General features: G+C 50.9%; 1 protein-coding gene across 3 annotated transcripts in view; it reads left to right on the top strand.

Annotated features, from left to right (window-relative positions):
• Positions 1-18,214, top strand: part of PACSIN2 (protein kinase C and casein kinase substrate in neurons 2) — a 137,975-nt gene that overhangs the window by 101,503 nt on the left and 18,258 nt on the right. For all 3 annotated transcript variants that reach the window (XM_079937924.1, XM_079937926.1, XM_079937925.1), the window contains 2 exons: positions 14,815-14,971; positions 17,022-17,257. In XM_079937924.1, the coding sequence (XP_079794050.1) occupies positions 14,815-14,971; positions 17,022-17,257 (393 nt within the window). The remainder of the gene's footprint in view (positions 1-14,814; positions 14,972-17,021; positions 17,258-18,214) is intronic.

The raw sequence follows: 18,214 nt of genomic DNA on the forward strand, positions 1-18,214 counted from the left end.
CAGTGAAGGTATTGGGAGGAGAAAGGATGGTGGCCTCCATGGAGAGTGAGGGCAATGAGGCCAAGCCACAGCTCTGCTTCTCAGTGTCATGGCGTTCAGAGGAGAGGGGTCTGCTGCTGGCATCACCAGAGAAGATACGTGGGATGGGTGGGGCTGGGCTATGAGTTGGGAGCAGGGACAGCATTCTAGGCCAGAGCAATGTCTGGAGGTTGGAATGAGCATGGCCTTGCAGAGGGCTGAGGATCTTGACCTCTTTGGAGCCAAGGGTCTGTTTTGGAGGTGAGAAGTCATGTGGGATTAGGTAGGTTGAGGCCTAGGGGAGGTGGTTCCCCAAGAGGATGACTCCTTTAGCCACCAGTTGGCTGAAGTTGGAGGCTGGCACATGCTGCGCACAGGCTCCCCAGTGGGGCATGGGTGGCTCGGTCGCTTCTGGCAAGTCCTGGCTCGTGCGGGGAGCCTGCAGGTGTCCCCCGCGTCCTTCACTTCCAGGCCCTCTTTCTGGGTCTCCTCTTTGGCTCTGGGGGCTGGGGTACAGAGAGAGCCTAGGCTGCAGGCCATGGTGCTTTTCAAGTGTTACCAGTGCTTCCTAGGAAGCCTGGCCCCCCTCTGCCCTTCATAGGCTCTGGGAACACGACAGTGGGTTTGGCCCCAGCAGGCCTGAGGGCTGCAGCCTGAATCTCTGAGGGCTCCTGAGGCCAGGCTGGGAGGGCAGACTGCTGATTTCAGGAACTGGGCCCTGCATCTGCCTCATCCCTGAGGCAGGAGCTCTGTTCAGCTGTCAGTGGTACGTGCAATTAGAGCTCAGATCTCCCCGGCTGAAGCCAGACTGGGGCTGGCCTGTACTGCACTCTCTGTGGGCACAAGGAGCCTTTGAGGAGAAGGATATTTTGGAGATGAAGAGGACATAAATATCTTGCTGTAAAATGTTCTGGGAATGTTAGCCCTAAAGAGTTGGCACATGACTAGTATTTGCCCTCTCCTTCAGAGAAGGCTCTCCCTGCAGAGTCCTCTCAGACTCAAGCACTGTGGACACAGCACATCAATGAGAACATCTCCATGTGCATCAGTATTTTGTCTGGAAAGCCATCCGTGTAAAATGGTGTGTACTTTTCCCATCCTTTTAGACCAATTTTGTAGGTAACATATTTAGAAGACGCTGCTGCCCCCTGTTCATGGATTCCATAAAGCCTTATTTGGCACCTGCCACGATCCAGGCCCTGGGCTAAGTCCTGGGGTCCCAAAATGAGTGCACAGTCTTGGGACCCCAGAGCCAACATTTTTAGTGGCGGGCAGTCATGGGCGGTTGGGTGGGTGCCGTGAGTGGAAGCACGAGGTGTATGAAAATAACTGTCACCTTGCCTCTCAGCAGCAGTTGTCCATTCCATGTGTTCTCCAGCCACCTCCCACATACACAGATCTGGATGGACTTCTCTGCATGGCAGCCTTGCTGTGCGTGTGTCAGCCTTATCACTATTCCACAACACTTGGACATAGCTCCCAGCAGGCTGGTGGTTTACCTTTATTTCACTAAAGTTTCTAAATAGAACCATTAATTCATTCTTTCAAGAAAACTAGTATTTGTTGAGCCATGACCAAGCATTAGGGCACTAGCCTCCCCTGTGCCATGTTCCATCTGTTCTCTACCCTGCAACCAGGGTAGCCCATCCAGAAAAGCAAACCTGTGCAACTCCCTGCCCCGGGTAGGAAGCTTCACTTTTCTGCATCACCTTCCAAGTAAAACCGCACTCTTTAGCATGCCTAAGACTTGAGCATGTGCTGGCAGCTGCTGGACACCTGGCCCTTCCTAAGGAGCTCTGCCCTGGGCTCCAGTCAAGCAGAGCCCCCCAGGCTCCTATCCACCAAGAGCTGTCTCCCTGCCTGGGAGGGTAGGGGCTGAGGGCGGTGGTCTTTTCTCCAGCCTGACCTCCATTTCTTTCCCGGGGAGCCCCTCCTCCGGGCAACCTTCCCTGGTCCTCCCTGGCAGGCCTAGGCAGCCTTCCTGCCTGCCTAGCATGCTGTACCATTTGCTTCTCCCTCTAGGCTGTGAACTCCCTAGGGGCAAAGACGTGATTCTTCCCTGGGAATCTGATACTTAGCACAGTGCTTGACACACTAAATGATTGTTGATTGAATGTACAAGTGAATCAGAGAAAGGATAAGGTTTGATGCTGGGTAATAAGATATGCCCTGCTCATAAGAAGCTTACAAACAAATATTTGGAATTAAAATATGTATGCAAATAGCCATAATACTGAACAGAAATCATTATTTCAGTAAACGCCTACAGAGCACCCACCATGTGCCAGGTCCTATTCTAGGCCTTGAAGGTGCAGCATTAATAAACAGACAAAAGTGCCTTTTACATCTGGCAAATCCTGTGAGGATGTGGAAGAGGGCCCTCCCTCCTGAGCGCGTGGACTGTGCTGTGTCATCGGTGGCTCCAGGAGAGCAGTGACTTTCGCTGCCCCTTGTACCCCATGCATGGGTGTGTACGCACTGCCAGGTCATGGAGCTGTGTGCCCATAAGCTCTGTGCTATGGTCTGGGTACTCTCTGTGGGAATGTTAACCCACAACAAGAAGTTTAGCAATGAAAACCAGTGATAGCGGCTAGCATTTATTGCACACTTGCTCTGTGCCAGGCACCTACTCTGCTTTACGTGGGGGCGCTCAGTCCTCTCGACTGCCTCTGCGATTGTGAGCTCCACTTTACAGGTGGGGCAGCTGAGGCTCGGGTGGTTTGATGGTGCTAGCAGTGGGTGGAGCTGGGATTTGGGCCCAAGCACCTGCTCTCTAGAACTGCTCTCCTGCCTCTGCTCTCAGCTTCCTGGGAGCTCCTTATAGTAGAGAGGTATTCCTTTGCAGTGACTGCCACGTACTTAGATGCCTCTGCTTCGGCGTGAGGAAGTAGCGTCCTGTCTGGGTTCAGGCCTGGTGCCAGCGTTTCTTAGTGTGTGACCCTGAGGACTCAGGGAAGAGAAGTAACCTGCTCACTGTCCTAGGCGCGAACATGGCATTGCTAATTCCTACTTCCCAGGATGGTTGTGAGAATTATAGATAACACCCGCAGCGCCAGGGTCCGAATGGCTCCGAGCCCGAGTGGTCTCAAAGCGTCACCTCTTCACGTGTGAGCGCCGCACCCGTGGAGACAGGCAAAGACGGGCGAATCAGGTGGCCTTTCACCTGGTCCATGCAGACTTGCCCCTCCCCTGCCTAAATGCCGTTGTTCTAGATGCCAGCTAGCGAGCTGCTCAGCTCTGGCCTTGAGAGACTCAAACACTCAAGATGTTTTGCTGTCAAGCTTATTCTCTGAAGATAGATTTTTATTTTCTCTCTTGATTTCAGTGATGTCAAAGTAACTTTTGTAAGCCCTGTAGGAGAAAACGTTTTCCATTTCTACTCAGTAACAAATAGAAATGCATGCTTTTAGAACTGGAGAAGTCTTGGGCGCTCAGTTAGCCTGTGGTGGCCTGGCTGCACTGAGACACCTTTATACCAATGTGTGGGTGTGGACGGTGGGCCTGGTGCTGAGGACCCAGGCATGGCGATGGGGCGGAGGCGCTCGTGTCCTGTGGCGGAGGGTTTTCTTTTTTAACGGGAGTCAGGAAGTTCAACCAGGGAGCAGGGGGAGGGACGGGGTGCTGTGGAAGCAGCAAGCTGGGGAGGGGGTGGACATGGTGGAAGCGGGGTGCTCCCTGGAGGAAGTGCTATTTATTCCCACTTTTCCAATCTGATGATTTCCACACTAGGTCTTTTGGCTTTTTACCCCGGGGGGTTCACCGATTTCAGAAACCTCTCTAACCATCCCTGCCTCCTTTCACTGTTAGAGTTTCTGCCAAAAGCGGCTTGGTCTTCAGCGAGCCCTTACTTAACAGAGCCGGAACTTATCTCACCGTCAGGGTTGGCGGCAGCCCTTAGAGCGAGGAGGTGCCACTCATGCAGCACCTACTGGAGCATGAGGGGGAATAAGAGGGGCAGCGACCTGGTCACCAGGCAGCCGTATGCTCAGGCTGCTTCCCGGACGCCTGGCTGAAGCATGAGTGTGTGCACGTACCCTCATGCCGGGGAGACTGGGCGCTCCAGGGCAGGGTCTTCGGGGTGGTGGCTCACAGGTGGGGCATGTGCTGTGCTCAGGAACAAGTCCCCAGGCGTCGCTGGGCCTTTATCCTGACATCTGAGCAACGTGTGCCGAGAGGGCAGAGCACGGTGAGCCTGGCTGACCAGTCTTGAGGAGGAGTTCAGGTCTAAAATAACTTTGTTTAAACACATCCTTCCTCTGTATGTTATTATCTGTTCTGCTTTGAGTTAGATCTGAGAACTGGAATTTCTCACTTTCCATTTCATCCATTTTTCAGCTTGTCATTTTGAACATTTAGATTAAAGATTGATAATGCAGTTATTTTTAACATTGTTGAAGTTTGGGATTTGTGCTTTAAAACTCTCAAACAGCAAGGGTGATGAGCCACAATTTCTTCACCCTCCTACTTGATGAATACAAATTCTAGGAACAGGGGATAGGGCTGGTAAGTGTTGGGGATGAGATCTGAAAACCAGGAGTTGGGACTGAGGCCCGAGGCAGTGACAGGACTAGTTTGGGTCAGCACACAGGTCAGGCTCAAGGTGGCTGGAAACTGAGGCTGTACGTAAACAGCAGCAGCAGCAGGCCAGCAAGGAGCCTTGATGTCTAACGCTCTTGGGGCCCTGCCAGGTAAACTGCATTGCCCTGTTTCCAGTATGGGGAGCCCGGTGAGGTCAGGTTCAGGGGAGCACTGAAGTGAGGAGATCCTAGACCTTCTGTTCCAGTGCAGGACAGATTGGGAGCCCAGATGGTGGGTGAGCTGGAAGGTAGGTTGGAGAACTGGAAGTGGAATCCTGTAGAAACGAGGACTGCCAGAGCACAGTTTGAGAGCAAGGCAACGAGTTCATGGTTCCCCAAGGATACGCCTTACTCCTTGGTCCTTTCAAGCACATCACAGATTTTACAACCTTAAGATCGATTGTGACCCCTTTTTTGGAAAGGGAGGTTCAGAGTAGGGGTTGGGATGGATTGAAGAAGGGTGCCTGAGACGGGAGGCCCTGCTGGTGTGTACGGATATGGCCTCTGCTGTGCACTCTGCAGGGAATGCAGGTGGGGAAGTAGTGGCACTGAAAGGCCCAGTCCTGCAGCCGTCTCGGCCTCCCTGGACATGGCGGGACGTGGAGATAAACTGACTGGGAACTGGAATTTCACTGAAAGCCGTGCAAGTGCAATGAAGGAACTGCGAGGCTCTCCTGCTGGTTTGTGCTTGGCAAAAGTGTTAGTTGCTCACTTGTCATCTGTGGAGTTAATATCTGATGATGTGCTGAGAGGTGATCCTTTTTAGCTTTTGTGGGGAGAGCTCAAGGGACTCATTGGATTAAGAACTCAATAAATAAAGGATCGTGACTTACTTCATTGCCTGTGCCTCTAGCTGGGCACTCAGCAACTTCTCAGTCCCCTCCTGTCTACATGGAACGGAATCTCTGCTCCCAGCATCATTTGGGCATTGAGAAGATATTACAGGGTGCCCTCTGTGTGCCTGGCATGGTGGATGGAGAAGAATAAAGGCACAGTCCTTGCCCTCAAAACCCATGTGTTACCACATTTTGCATGTGACAGCAGACATCGCGGCAAAAGTAACAGGGAGGGATGAGCTGCTGGGGAGGGGGTACCTTCATGGAGGGGGTGGCAGCGCGTATAGCTCGTGCTCTGTGGGCCTCAACATGCTGCCTCGAGCCTTCAGAAAGTGGCCTTGCCCCAGAGGTCCCTTGGCTCTTACCTCAAACATCGTTTCCTCCAGGCAGTCCCAATCTCCTGGAGTGTTCCTTCCAGGAATTGCCACCGTCTGTAACTGTTACTTGACCGAAGTCCCACAAAGGTAGGGATGATGACAGTTTGTTCACCATTGCATCCCTAGTCCCTTTCATAGTCCTTGGCACGCAGTAGGTGTTCACCCCGTATTTGTGAGTGGCAAGAGGCTGTTGCCAGACCCTCAAAAACTGAGAGTTGGGAGTGCTTCGGGAGGTCGCCAGCCATGTAGCCAGCCAGATACCTGGAATTGTGGAGGTCTCTTGGAGGTCACCTAATCCTGTCCCTTCTCTTCATTTTGTGTCTGGAGGGACAAGATGAAGAAATGGCAGGTCTTGGGGCTTCCCTGGTGGTGCAGTGGTTGAGAGACTGCCTGCCGATGCAGGGGACACGGGTTCGTGCCCCGGTCCAGGAAGACCCCACATGCCGCGGAGCGGCTGGGCCCGTGAGCCATGGCCGCTGAGCCTGCGTGTCCGGAGCCTGTGCTCCGCCACAACAGTGAGAGGCCCGCGTACCGCAAAAAAAAGGAAATGGCAGGTCTTGTCAAGTGATGGCTGCCCCACGCTAAGAGCACATCTGACTGGGAAGAAACCCACCCTATGCTGTGAACTTACCAGTGCATACATCCTCACAGAATCCACCGTACAACTGAAGGGATAGAAGCGCAGGCAGAGAGACCTGGTCATTTCTTTCAGGGCAGGACCAGCTCTTTGCTGCTCCCCTCGTGAGCAGGGGTAGAGGGAAGGTGGCCTCATCAGAGAGGGCCAGGGGCTGATGGCCACCTCTTCAGGCTTGTCTTTCATCCTTATCTTTCAGGCTGATTGAGAAGCTCCTGGAGCCTCTGGGCATACTGTAGCAGCTTTGGACAGAATGTTGGTCTCTGACTGTGTGCACGTGCCTAGAAGGGCACCACCAGTGGCTTTTCTTTCTTGTCCAATCAGCTTGGCACAGCTGGCTCACTCTTGGACCTGCCTCTCCAGGGTGTAGAGGGAGCAGCTCTGGTGCTTGGGACTTCAGAGTCACAGGTTAAAGAGCATGAGCGTTCTGAGAGTAAAATCAAGGTCATGTTTGTCAAGCGGTCTTAGTTTACAGGTTTGGGGGTCCTGGCATGAGCCTCACCGGCACCAAGAGGAATCAGGGGGATTCAGGAGTGGGGTTCATATACTGCGTCACAGTCTTGAACTCTGTGGCCTTTCCTGGAACCTGCAGGGCTGGTTGGAAACATACACATCACCTGATATGGACCCGTTAAGTCTTCATTCTACATGCTCTCTATTCTCAGCCTGAGGAAGGTTCTAGAAGGTGGGGTCTGCCTCCTTTTGGCTGCATGATTATGGGTGACTTTGCCTCTTCAAACCTGTTTCCTATTCTGTAAAATCCTCCTGCCTGGGATCATCACAGGATTAAATGAGGTTGCATGTAGAGCTGTGAGCACTCTGCCTGGCAAAGGGTAGGTGTGCTCTATTATGATGCTGCCACTGATGGAAAAACTCTGTGTGCGACGCCTGTTACCAAGAGGTTTGCAGTCCAGCTGGGGCAGGGAGGCTAACATGCACACTTGTGACCCATGTGGAACAAGCTACGACTGTGGGGCATGGGGACAGTGTTTGGAAGGGCCCTCGTGGCCCCCAAGTGGACCAGCCAGCAGGACCCCGTGGTGGGGAATTGGTGTCGCCTGTCTGCTAGTGTAGGCGATCCAGGCCCGCCCCCTTGGTGGTCCGGCAGGGATGGCAGGCGGTGTCAGGGTAGCCTCTGTGGGGAAGACCAGCTGAGCCTTAGCAGAGAGCTGAAACTGGGGCAGGTAGGACGGGACTCGTTCAGCACCACCTCCTTCTCCATTTCTTTCCCTGCTTTTGGCACCTAATCCCTCCCCCTTTCTAATATTATGGCTTTTGTGAGCATGTGTTGTAAACTGTACCCTTGCTTCACGTGCAGCTATTTTTAATTTGCATCAAGGCATCCTGTGCCCTGCCGTTCTGTTTCTTTTTCTCCTCTCTGCACTGTGTGTGAGGTCTGTTCCATTGCGGTGTCTACACAGTCCTGCACTTTCTTCTTGCTGCCACACTGGGGTGCCCCCCACATTCACCCATGCTTTCCCCAAGGAGGAGACCGACCCCTACGTGCCCTGTGACCTGAGCCAACATATCTATGGGGATAAAACTCCGGAGCCATGTGGCTGGGTCCTCCTAGGGCATGTGTATGCTTAGTGACTTAATTACTGCCTGGCTGTCACAGGCTTGCCCCAGGCTGGTTTCCGCCATTGTATTCAGAAGCGGTCCTGTGTGCCCAGCTCCGCCCCACACTTGGCATTTCCCGCTCTCTACAGTGTGCCAGTCTGTACAGGTAAAGAGCTACCTTGCTGCTCTCATGGGCAGTCCCACAGTGTGAGCATCTCACTCAGGCCTTTAGCCCCATGGACTTCCACTTCTCTCTGAAGTTACCACTTCATACCTTTGCCCGTGTTCCCCGGGGGTGTCTCTTTCATGTTGATATGTAGGATTTCCTGGGATATTCCAGATTTTAGTCCCTTGTCAATTTGGACAATTTAGACAGATTAGTAGACAGTATTTGAATCTGTTAGCTTTGTCCATGATATTGGTTTCTGAAGAGAAATCCATAATTTTTGAAGTAATAAAATTTATTTGGACACGCACACACGCGCGCGTGCACACACACACACACACACACACACACACGGATGTGTGTGTGCGTAACCTTATGGCTTTTACTTTTGAAATTTTGTTTAAGGAATCCTGCCCTGCCCTAAGTCACAAAGATATTTGCCGACATTTTCTTCGAGTCGCTTTATGGTTTTACCTTTCACATTTTTATTGAGTGCCTGACGAGACGCAGTGAGTGGAAGGCAGTTGAGAAAGAGCGGTGAAGAAAGACAAAGGTGCTGCGGCACCATCGGAAGGCGTGTGGGGGTGGTGTCCTGTGTGCTGCGGGCTCTGGTCTGCCCAGGCCCAGGACGGTGGGCAGTGAGGCCGTCTGGGGGTGGCATGGGCAGAGGGGCTGGCTGGGGGAGGGCAGGGTGGTCCGGGCCGCAGGCCTAGGAGCACCATCTGTGTTGTGCATCAAGTCAGCAGTGAGACAGCCAGAAGCTCACTGGGGTTCCTGGGGACATCCAAAGTCCACAGGGATTCTTTGTGATGTTGAGATGAGCCACTGGAGGGAAGAGGTTCATGCCTCAGGGCCAAGGCAGCACAGGGCGGGAGAGCGTGAGCTCTGGGTGTTCCTGCCTGGTTCACTTCTCACTTGGGCCACTGGTTACCCTGGGACTTTGGTTGTAATCACGCAATTTGTCTGCGAGATGGGCTCGATGGTCACCGACCAAAGAGAAGGGTAAAAGGAATAACATGGAAGATGTACGTGAGATGACCCTATAGGTCCTCTGACCTGAGCCCGCAGTTCACACAGGTAATGGTAACTGAGCTGGCACTGGGGCCAACAGGTGGGAGGAGCTGCACGTCCGCATTCGCACTCCCTCTCATCCACCTGGGATCCCAGGGGTCCCACTGACCTGCGGAGACCCTCCAGCTTTCCTGTTGCCTTTGGCCACTGTGTTCCACAGAATGGAGTTGGCCAAGGTAAGTAGGCTGTAACGTCGGAGAAGGAAACATTCTCCAGTGTCCTTGTGAAAGGCAGTTCCAGACTGTTTACACCCAGAGGATAAATGAGGAACTGGTGCGACCTGTTTGAACAGTCCTTCCCAGCACCCCTGTAATTATAAACCCGCTGGTTTTTAGGCAGAGCCCACTGTCTCTGCTCTGATTCCTGATTACGCAGTTTCTGCCAGGGGATGTCTGCAACTCCAGCCCCAGACTCGTCTTAGCTGACTGAAACCAAGACTTGTGTGATGCTGGATTCTCAGGGCCTGGGGCAGAGGAAAGCCAGAGGAATGATGAGAGCCAGACTCACAGGCAGCCGGGAGGACGGCAGGCAGCAAGGGGCCTCTGGGCCCAGGTGAAGGGCACTGAGGGTAGAAGGGGGTAGGGCGACCCAGATTCCCGGGAGGACGGCAGGACCGGTCGGGCTCCTGGTGAGCCTAAGGCAGGCCTTTTGGTGATTGGGTGGAGGGAGGCGGGAGACTGGTTTCTGGAGGACTCTGGAAGGAGGAGGACTCCGCTCTCTCCGCCTGATAGGTCCAGCCTGCAGGAACCCCCCCTCCCCCCGCAACCCTGAGGTGCCTGGAAGTTGGGATTCTGCTACCTCTGTGCCGCCCCCATGTGCCACCTGGAGGACAGCGCACTTCCTTTTTCCTGCTTTCCTGCTCTCCTCCCCACTGCTGTGCCCCAGAGTCAGCAGGCTACTCATACCTCCCCTCCAGGGGCTTCACCTTCCTGAACCCCACCGTTCCCTGAGCACAGCACCCTTTCGGATGAAGGCCTGACCCTCAAGATTTTTCACCGTCTGACTGACCCCACCTCGCACACCACTTGCTGTACCCAGTGCCCAGCTCAGTCTCTAGTCACCCCCTGCATTCTGTGGTCCACGTTCTTTTCCTGGTGGACTTCTCCCGGAGCCAGGTCTCCATGCTGTCACACCTTCTTCATTTTGCCAACATTGTCTCTGCCAGGAATCATTTCCCTCACCTCACCTTTAATCCGTCCACTTGTCCTTGAAAATTCAGTCTGGTTGTTGCCTCTAGTATACCTGCCCCACCCCTCACCCTTCCTTAGGCCAGGTGGGTTCCTGAGGGGAGAGTAGGGGTATCCCCCCCTTGCACCCAGGCACTTGCATGTTGAACATCTGTCTTTAGCACCTTGGTATCTGAGGGGGTGAGTCTGAATCTAGAGGAAGTTAGGAACATAGATGGCTTCAGACCTAGTTTCTAAAATGGGCATTTTATGAACAAATCAATTGATAATCAGGATTGGAAGAGAGCTTGTTTATTTTCAATTCCTACCTAAAGTTATCTGTCATTTGGCCATCTCAAAACAAGCTAGTATTTTGAGAAGCAAGGGAGAAGCTTTTTAATTACAAAACTGATAGAGCAGAAATAGCTAACCATGTATGTCCTGACTTTAATGTATTATCAGTTTATCATATATTTGAAATTAATTTTTCTTGTTGCATTTTACAAAACAGTCATTATACCTCAATTTTAAAAAAGAGAACACACTCTACCAAAGAAGACACATGGATGGCAAATAGGAACAAGAAAAGATGCCCAGTATCATTAGACACTAAGAAAATGCAATTAAAATCACAATGAGATGTTGCTACATACTAAATGGCTAAAATAATTTTTTTTAAAAACCTGATAATACCAAGTGCTAGTGAGAATGCAGAGCAATTAAAACTCTCATACACCGCTGATGGGAATACAAAGTGGTCCAGCCACTTTGTCTTATAAAGTTAGACATACACTTACCATATAGCAATTCCACTTCTAGGTATTTACCCAAGAGAAATGAAGACATATGTCCACACAAAGACCTATAGGAATTGTTGATATCTTCTTTATTTATAATTGCCCCAAACCCAAAACAATCCAAATGTCCTTAAACAGGATGAAAGGGTAAACAAATTGTGGTGTGTCCAACTTAGCAATAAAATGGAGTGAACTACTGGTACAGGCAACAACGTGGATCGGTCTCGAAAGCACTGTGGTAAGTGACGGAGCCTGTCACAAAAGCCAGGCTGCATACAGTGTGATTCTACTTATCCTGGACATCGTGAGAACGGGACAAAAATCAGATTAGTGGTTGCCAGGGGCTGTGTGGGAGAAGATTGACTGCAAGAGGGTGCAAGGGAACTCTGTGGCGAGGTAGAAGTATTCTGTCCCTTGATATGGTGATGGTTATACACAGTATACATTCATCTGAACTCATCTAAGTTTATACCTGTAAAGGGTGATTTTTATTTTATGTTGACTGTGTCTTATTTTAGAAACACACAGTGGCTCTGCTGTTAGGATGACCGTCAGCGCCCTGCTCATCGAGTGGGAAATCCACAGTGCTCTGCTGCTGTGTGGTTTATGGAGATGGAAACAGTGAAACCTGATGAGTGTCCCCACGTGTGGGCTGAAGTGATGGTCTGTCACAAGCCCATATGTAGCCTTTCACTGAGCAAAGGACAGCAAGGCCGATGTTGCTGGAGCATCTCAGTGCCTGTTGTCACGAGCACTCCCCTTTCCCCTTGGCCCTGGCATTTAAACCTAAAACACGTGCTTCCAGGAACAACCTTCATATTCCTTGCTGCTTTTCAGATTTCAAGAGTTGTCATTTAAATATGAACAGTATCGAGGGAGGGAGATGAAAGAGGGAAGAGATATGGGAACATATCTATATGTATAACTGATTCACTTTGTTATAAAGCAGAAACTAACACACCATTGTAAAGCAATTATACTCCAATAAAGATGTAAATAAATAAATAAATAAGAACAGTATCTATTTGTCGTGAGGTGGATGGACCTAGAGTCCGTCATACAGAGTGAAGTAAGCCAGAAAGAGAAAAATAAATACTGTATGCTAACACATATATATATGGAATCTAAAAAAAAAAGTGGTTCTGAAGAACCTAGAGGCAGGGCAGGAATAAAGATGCAGACATAGAGAATGGACTTGAGGACACGGGGAGGGGGAAGGGTAAGCTGGGACGAAGTGAGAGTGGCATGGACATATATACACTACCAAATGTAAAATAGATAGCTAGTGGGAAGCAGCCGCATAGCACAGGGAGATCAGGTCGGTGCTTTGTGACCACCTAGAGGGGTGGGATAGGGAGGGTGGGGGACGCAAGAGGGAGGAGATATGGGGATATATGTATATGTATAGCTGATTCACTTTGTTATAAAGCAGAAACTAACACACCATTGTAAAGCAATTATACTCCAATAAAGATGTTAAATAAATAAATGAAGCAAATAAATAAATAAGAACAGTATCTATGGTACGTGTTGATGGGCTGTACCAATGTGTACCTTGTTAAGAAATACCCTTTTCTTTTCCCTAAATCTTTTTACAAGCGTTTTGAAAATCAGGCAGGCAGGTTTCTGAAGAGCCAACATATTTTAATATTGATTGCCAGTATGAATATTATTGGTAACAGTGGGATGAAAACCAGATCTACATCGTGGTTTCCTGTCGGCTGTCAAGTCTGTATTGAGCTGTGATTATCTTAGCTCTTCTTGCCACCAGCTCAGCAATACTGAGTTGTGTTTTGTTGGTTATTTTTTTCATCCTGCTGTAAATTTGAAAATGACAGTAAGGCCCTATTTTAAGGGAAGTGAACATGTGATGTCACTTCTAATTGGTTGTGAAATGCTTGCTTTCTCCTTCCTAAAAAGGGGCTGCTGAAGGATGGAGTTGAAAACTCAGGTTCACCTTCTGTGTTTTGGTGAGCTGCTGACCTGCTCTCCTTGCTGGGGGTAGCAGCCAGGCCACGCCTCGGAGGGAGGGGTCTGTGGAGGAAACGATGACTGATCGTGGGGCCTGAGAGCTGTTTGTGCACTTCAGCAAGACTGCTGGAAATCATACCAGACCTCTGGAGAAGCCCACCCAGACTACCTGCCTTCCAGGGATCCTCGCTGTTCCCATGGGAGTGGGGTCATCTCAGCCTGTCCAGAGCTCTGGCCTCAGGGACAGCCCTTCCTGGAGGGACCACAGTCCCCTTTTCTCCCGATGCCCATCTCCATGTGTTCTGTCTCTTTGCAAGGTCTTCCTGCCACTCCACTGTAGCCTCTTCTTCACCTGGCTAACTCAGCACAAGATGGGAGGGACTCAGGCAGTTTGAACTGTTCATAAGTCAGGGTTAAACAGGCTACGTGGCAGAGAGAGGACTGTACCCTTTTCTGTAGAAGTGGGAACTAGTCCTCCATGTTCTCCAGGAGCTTCCAGATTGACTCTAAATGGAGATGAAATATGAGAGTGATTAGCCAGGCAGAGACATTTAGAAACGGAAAAACTGACAAAAAGGTGACTACAGTTTTTGAAGACAGTTGGGAGGAAAGGGTTGAAAATACAGTCGATCATTTTTCTGTCATATTTCCTCCAAGTGCTCCAGTGTCAGCTACATGGTATCCTTTCTAATCAGCAGGTCAATGAATGGAACATATGGAACACTTGGATTTTTCACTCCAAATTAGCCGCTAATATTTTCTCAATTACTCTTTTCAGTTACTCTTTTATTATTTATAATTTAGATAAGCTAACTCTCCTCTCATATGTGAGATAAAGTAATTAAGCCTCACCTTGGCTCTCGTCAAAGCAGATAAGAGTGTGAGCTTTGCCATCGAGACTCCTACCTGGAACCATTTGAAAACCTGCTTTCAGCTGCAGCCCAGCCTCTAGGACTGCGACTATGGGATCTTAGAAAACAATGTAACTTCCCTGAGCCTTGGTTTCCTCATCTTAAGATGGGGACAGTTATTCCTACTCATTAGGGCAGTGGCAGTTTTTGGGGTGTAAAACACCTACTGTGGTGCCTGGCATGTGCTCAGAAAGTGGGAAATAGTGTTTGTTGCTCTAATTGGGAAGTAATAATAAGGTAGCATGTGGTGACATCTCAGCAGTAGGCGCCTGAAACCTGCTTATTCCAGTAATGCTCAAAAGGCCTTTAGCCAGGAGTCTATAATGCTAATTATAAAATCATTTTAATCTGAGTTACTAAAAAATTATTTTTCTGTTTTTGTTGTTTTTCATCTTTCTAGTTAGACATTACCCACTCTGGGAAGCTGCGTGAGATGCCCTCTGGGTGCCCTCAGCCGCTCGCTTCCCTACATCAGAGCCCTTCCCACTCTGACCTGTCTCCCTCCCTGAACCACGGGTCAGAGCATGGACGCCGGCCGCATGGACATTGAGAAGCTCCGAATCACTGTTTTGCGTGTTTCTGCTAGTGATAAAAACGGGGAGCTGGTCATGTAGCAATGCAGGGTGCCTTTGAAACAGGAGTGGGGCATGAGCACCCAAGAGCCGGGCTGGCGTGGAAGCCGTTTCTGCAGCCGCGGCCCCAGGCCTCACAGCGGGACTCTGTTTCCTAGGTCGGGAACTACAAGCGGACCGTGAAGCGGATCGAGGATGGCCACCGCCTGTGCAGCGACCTCATGAACTGCCTGCACGAGCGGGCACGCATCGAGAAGGCGTATGCGCAGCAGCTCACCGAGTGGGCCCGGCGCTGGAGGCAGCTTGTGGACAAGGGTAGGGAGGCCACCGCACGGGGCGTCTCAGCCCCAGGCGCCCAGGGCGTCTCAGCTCCAGGCGCCCAGGGCAAATTGTCAACCCTTTCTGAGCCAGTTTCCTCTCTTGGAAGATAGGGGCAGGAGTTTGTCTCACAGTTTCGGGGGGCTGTGATTCGTCACCAGCAGCATAGCCTGCATGAGCTTTCCTCCCCTTTCCTGGGGACACAGGACTCCTGTTCTCGAACAGCATCCAAGACTCCCGTGGCAGCTTGTTGTCCAGAGGACGTGCTGCGCTTGCCGAGTTAACAAGGAGCAGCTCCTTCAGGGCCCAGCCTTGAGTAGGCTCCTATCCAGTCAAAGGCCTTGCTGCTCAAGCACCGTGGTTTCTGACACTCAGGCTGTTTATTTGTAAGCTTGGCCAAGTAGTAAGTCAGATAAGACTAGATGGTGACATCTGGCAGGCTTTCTAATACTGAATTTTAACAGGAATAACTACAGGTGTCGTATGATGCAGGCTTTGCCTCCCCTCCCTCCCTAGCAAAAACTCAGAAGATTCTAGAGCTTGGTGACAACGCTGCTGTGGATATGGATTGTGCTCAGAATGCACTTCCCAGCGGTAGAGGGGGAGCTCGATTGATTACAGGATTTCCTGGGACAGAAGTGGGTTAGCGGGGGTTTCTCAGGGTATGTTTTGGGGCAGACTCTTCCACCATGACTAACTGTCCTCAGGGGAGCCGACCACGGGAAACCAGGCTAGGGCGAGGGACCCCCAGGCGACCTCAGTTGGGTCTAGACCAGCTGCCTGTCTTTCACCTGTTGCTGAAACGGGTTTTCTGTGGAGCTTAGCACAGTGCCATGGTACAGAGTGGGTGCCAGGGAGTGGGGTAGCCATGCTTGGGTGAGGAGTGACTGGGAATGAGCCAGCTCCTTCAGGAAGCAGTAGCTGTTGTTATTTTATTTCCATCTGCCTGAATCCCCTCTTTCAGGATCCAGCTGTCAGCGCCGTCCATTCTGTTGATTCAGAACCTGAGGTTCACTTTGATTCAGAACCCGCTCACTTTGTGGATCTTTGTTGATTCAGAACCCGCTCACTTTGTGGATCCTGCCACAAGACCTAGGCAGGACAGGGAGCTGCTCGTTTTGTAGACATGAGGGATTAGAGGTTCAGAGGGGCTAATGTTCTATGTTTATTCGTACACGCACACGCACACACACACACACTCACCCACCCGCACACACTCACCCACACACCACACGTCTCTGTGTCATTACCCAGCTCCAACAGTCATTGACCCCCGGGAGCGCCTTGAGGGCAGGTGCTGGGTCTTCCCATTTCCGTCCTCAGCTTCTGTCATAGCCCATCTCTCCCTCCATCACCTCACTCAACAAAATGACGGGCCACATTAGGAGTTTTCTTCCTGAGAACAGTGAGTGGGGTGACCCAGGCACCCCCACAGTGCTATCTAGAGAATTCTGTCTGGGCCAGAGTACATTCCTGTCTCCTCCTCTCCTCCCCCAGGACAGGGCTTCCATTCTGCTGAGGAGACAGTCCTTCATTCAACAAGCAGTTCCCAGGGTCCTGCTCTGCATGGAATGAATGGGCCTTGGGAGAACGTGTGGTCCAGTGGAGGGGGAGCCAGGGGCCAGCAGGAGCCAGTGCGGGTGGGCTCCGAGTGGCCTGGCAGAGAGGTCAGCTCATTCCAGAAGGCCCTCCTTCTCTAGCCAACCTTAAGCAAATCAAAACTTCCAAGATGAGGAAACTTGAGTTTTTCAAGAGCTCAGTGACTTTACAGAAAGGAAATGTGTGTAATCCTCCAGTTTCCCTAACAAAATAACAGATCCAGCTTCAGTTCCTTATTCTTTCTTCATCCCAGGAACTGAAAAAGGAACAGCGCTGAGAGAAAAATATCTGAAACAACCAAAAGGAAACCTCTCAGCCGGGCAGCCAGCCTGCCGGCCTAAAACCCCATCCCAACAGCTGAGGGAGGTTAACAGAGGAAATCCCCTCCCCCAGGGCCTGTCTGGGCCCCACAGTGCCGAGTAACCCACCAGCTTCTCTCCTGTGCCAGGGCCTCAGTACGGGACGGTGGAGAAGGCCTGGGTGGCCGTCATGTCCGAGGCAGAGAAGGTGAGCGAGCTGCACCTGGAGGTGAAGGCCTCGCTGATGAATGAGGACTTCGAGAAGATCAAGAACTGGCAGAAGGAGGCCTTTCACAAGCAAATGATGGGAGGTTTTAAGGAGACCAAAGAAGCCGAAGATGGCTTTCGGAAGGCACAGAAGCCCTGGGCCAAGAAGCTGAAAGAGGTGCATCTCTCCTGCAGGCCCCTGCCTGGCCCCCACAGCCTGCTTCTCGCTGGCCAGGCCTCCCACCTGCAGCGCCCCCTCCTGCACTCCCAGGGGTTCCTGCCTCAGCTTTAGGCACAGAATGCTGCAGCTGGTAGCCAAAGGCCCGCGCTCAGGCCCGAAGCCTGTGGTGCCTAACGTTTACCCATGTTCAAGACTCTGAGTGCTTTATGTGCCTCCTTTACATAATCCGTATCAACCCATTTCCCAGTCTTGGAAACAGGATGAGAACCACACACAGGGCGTAGAGCTCAAAACCCAAACTCTCTGTCTCCTTTTTTTTTCCCCCAATAACTCCATGTCATGAACCTTCTGGTCTATCAAGAATATTAAATCGATGCAAACTATTACATTTAGAATGGATAAACACCAAGGTCCTACTGTATAGCAGAGGGAACTATATCCAATCTCCTGGGGTAAACCATAATGGAAAAGAATATTAAAAAAATAACGTGTATCTGTGTAAAACTGAGTCACTTTGCTGTACAACAGAGATTGGAACAACATTGTAAATCAACTATACTTCAAAAAACAAAAGTTAAAAAAAATTAAATCCACAGTTGCCAAAGGTTATCTGAGGTTAAACTATTGTAGAACAGTGCTTCTTAAATTTAAGCAAGCTTGCTAAAACCCAGATTCCCAGGCCCCACCTCCAGATATAATGATTCAGTAGGTCCGAAGTGGGGCCTATGGGACTTTCCTGGTGGTCCAGTGGTTAGGACTCCGTGCTTACATTGATGAGGACCTGGGTTCGATCCCTGGTCGGGGAACTAAGATCCCGCATGCCACGTGGCACCATCAAAAAAAAAAAGTGGGGCCTATTAATGCTCAGTTCTAATGATCTCCCAAGTGATGCCACGCCCACTGGTCTAAGGACTACATTTTGAATAGCACAGTTTCAGAAGACCTGTTGGTAGC

This window comes from Stenella coeruleoalba (genome assembly GCF_951394435.1).
Source record: "Stenella coeruleoalba genome assembly, chromosome: 11".
Classification (NCBI taxonomy): domain Eukaryota; kingdom Metazoa; phylum Chordata; class Mammalia; order Artiodactyla; family Delphinidae; genus Stenella; species Stenella coeruleoalba.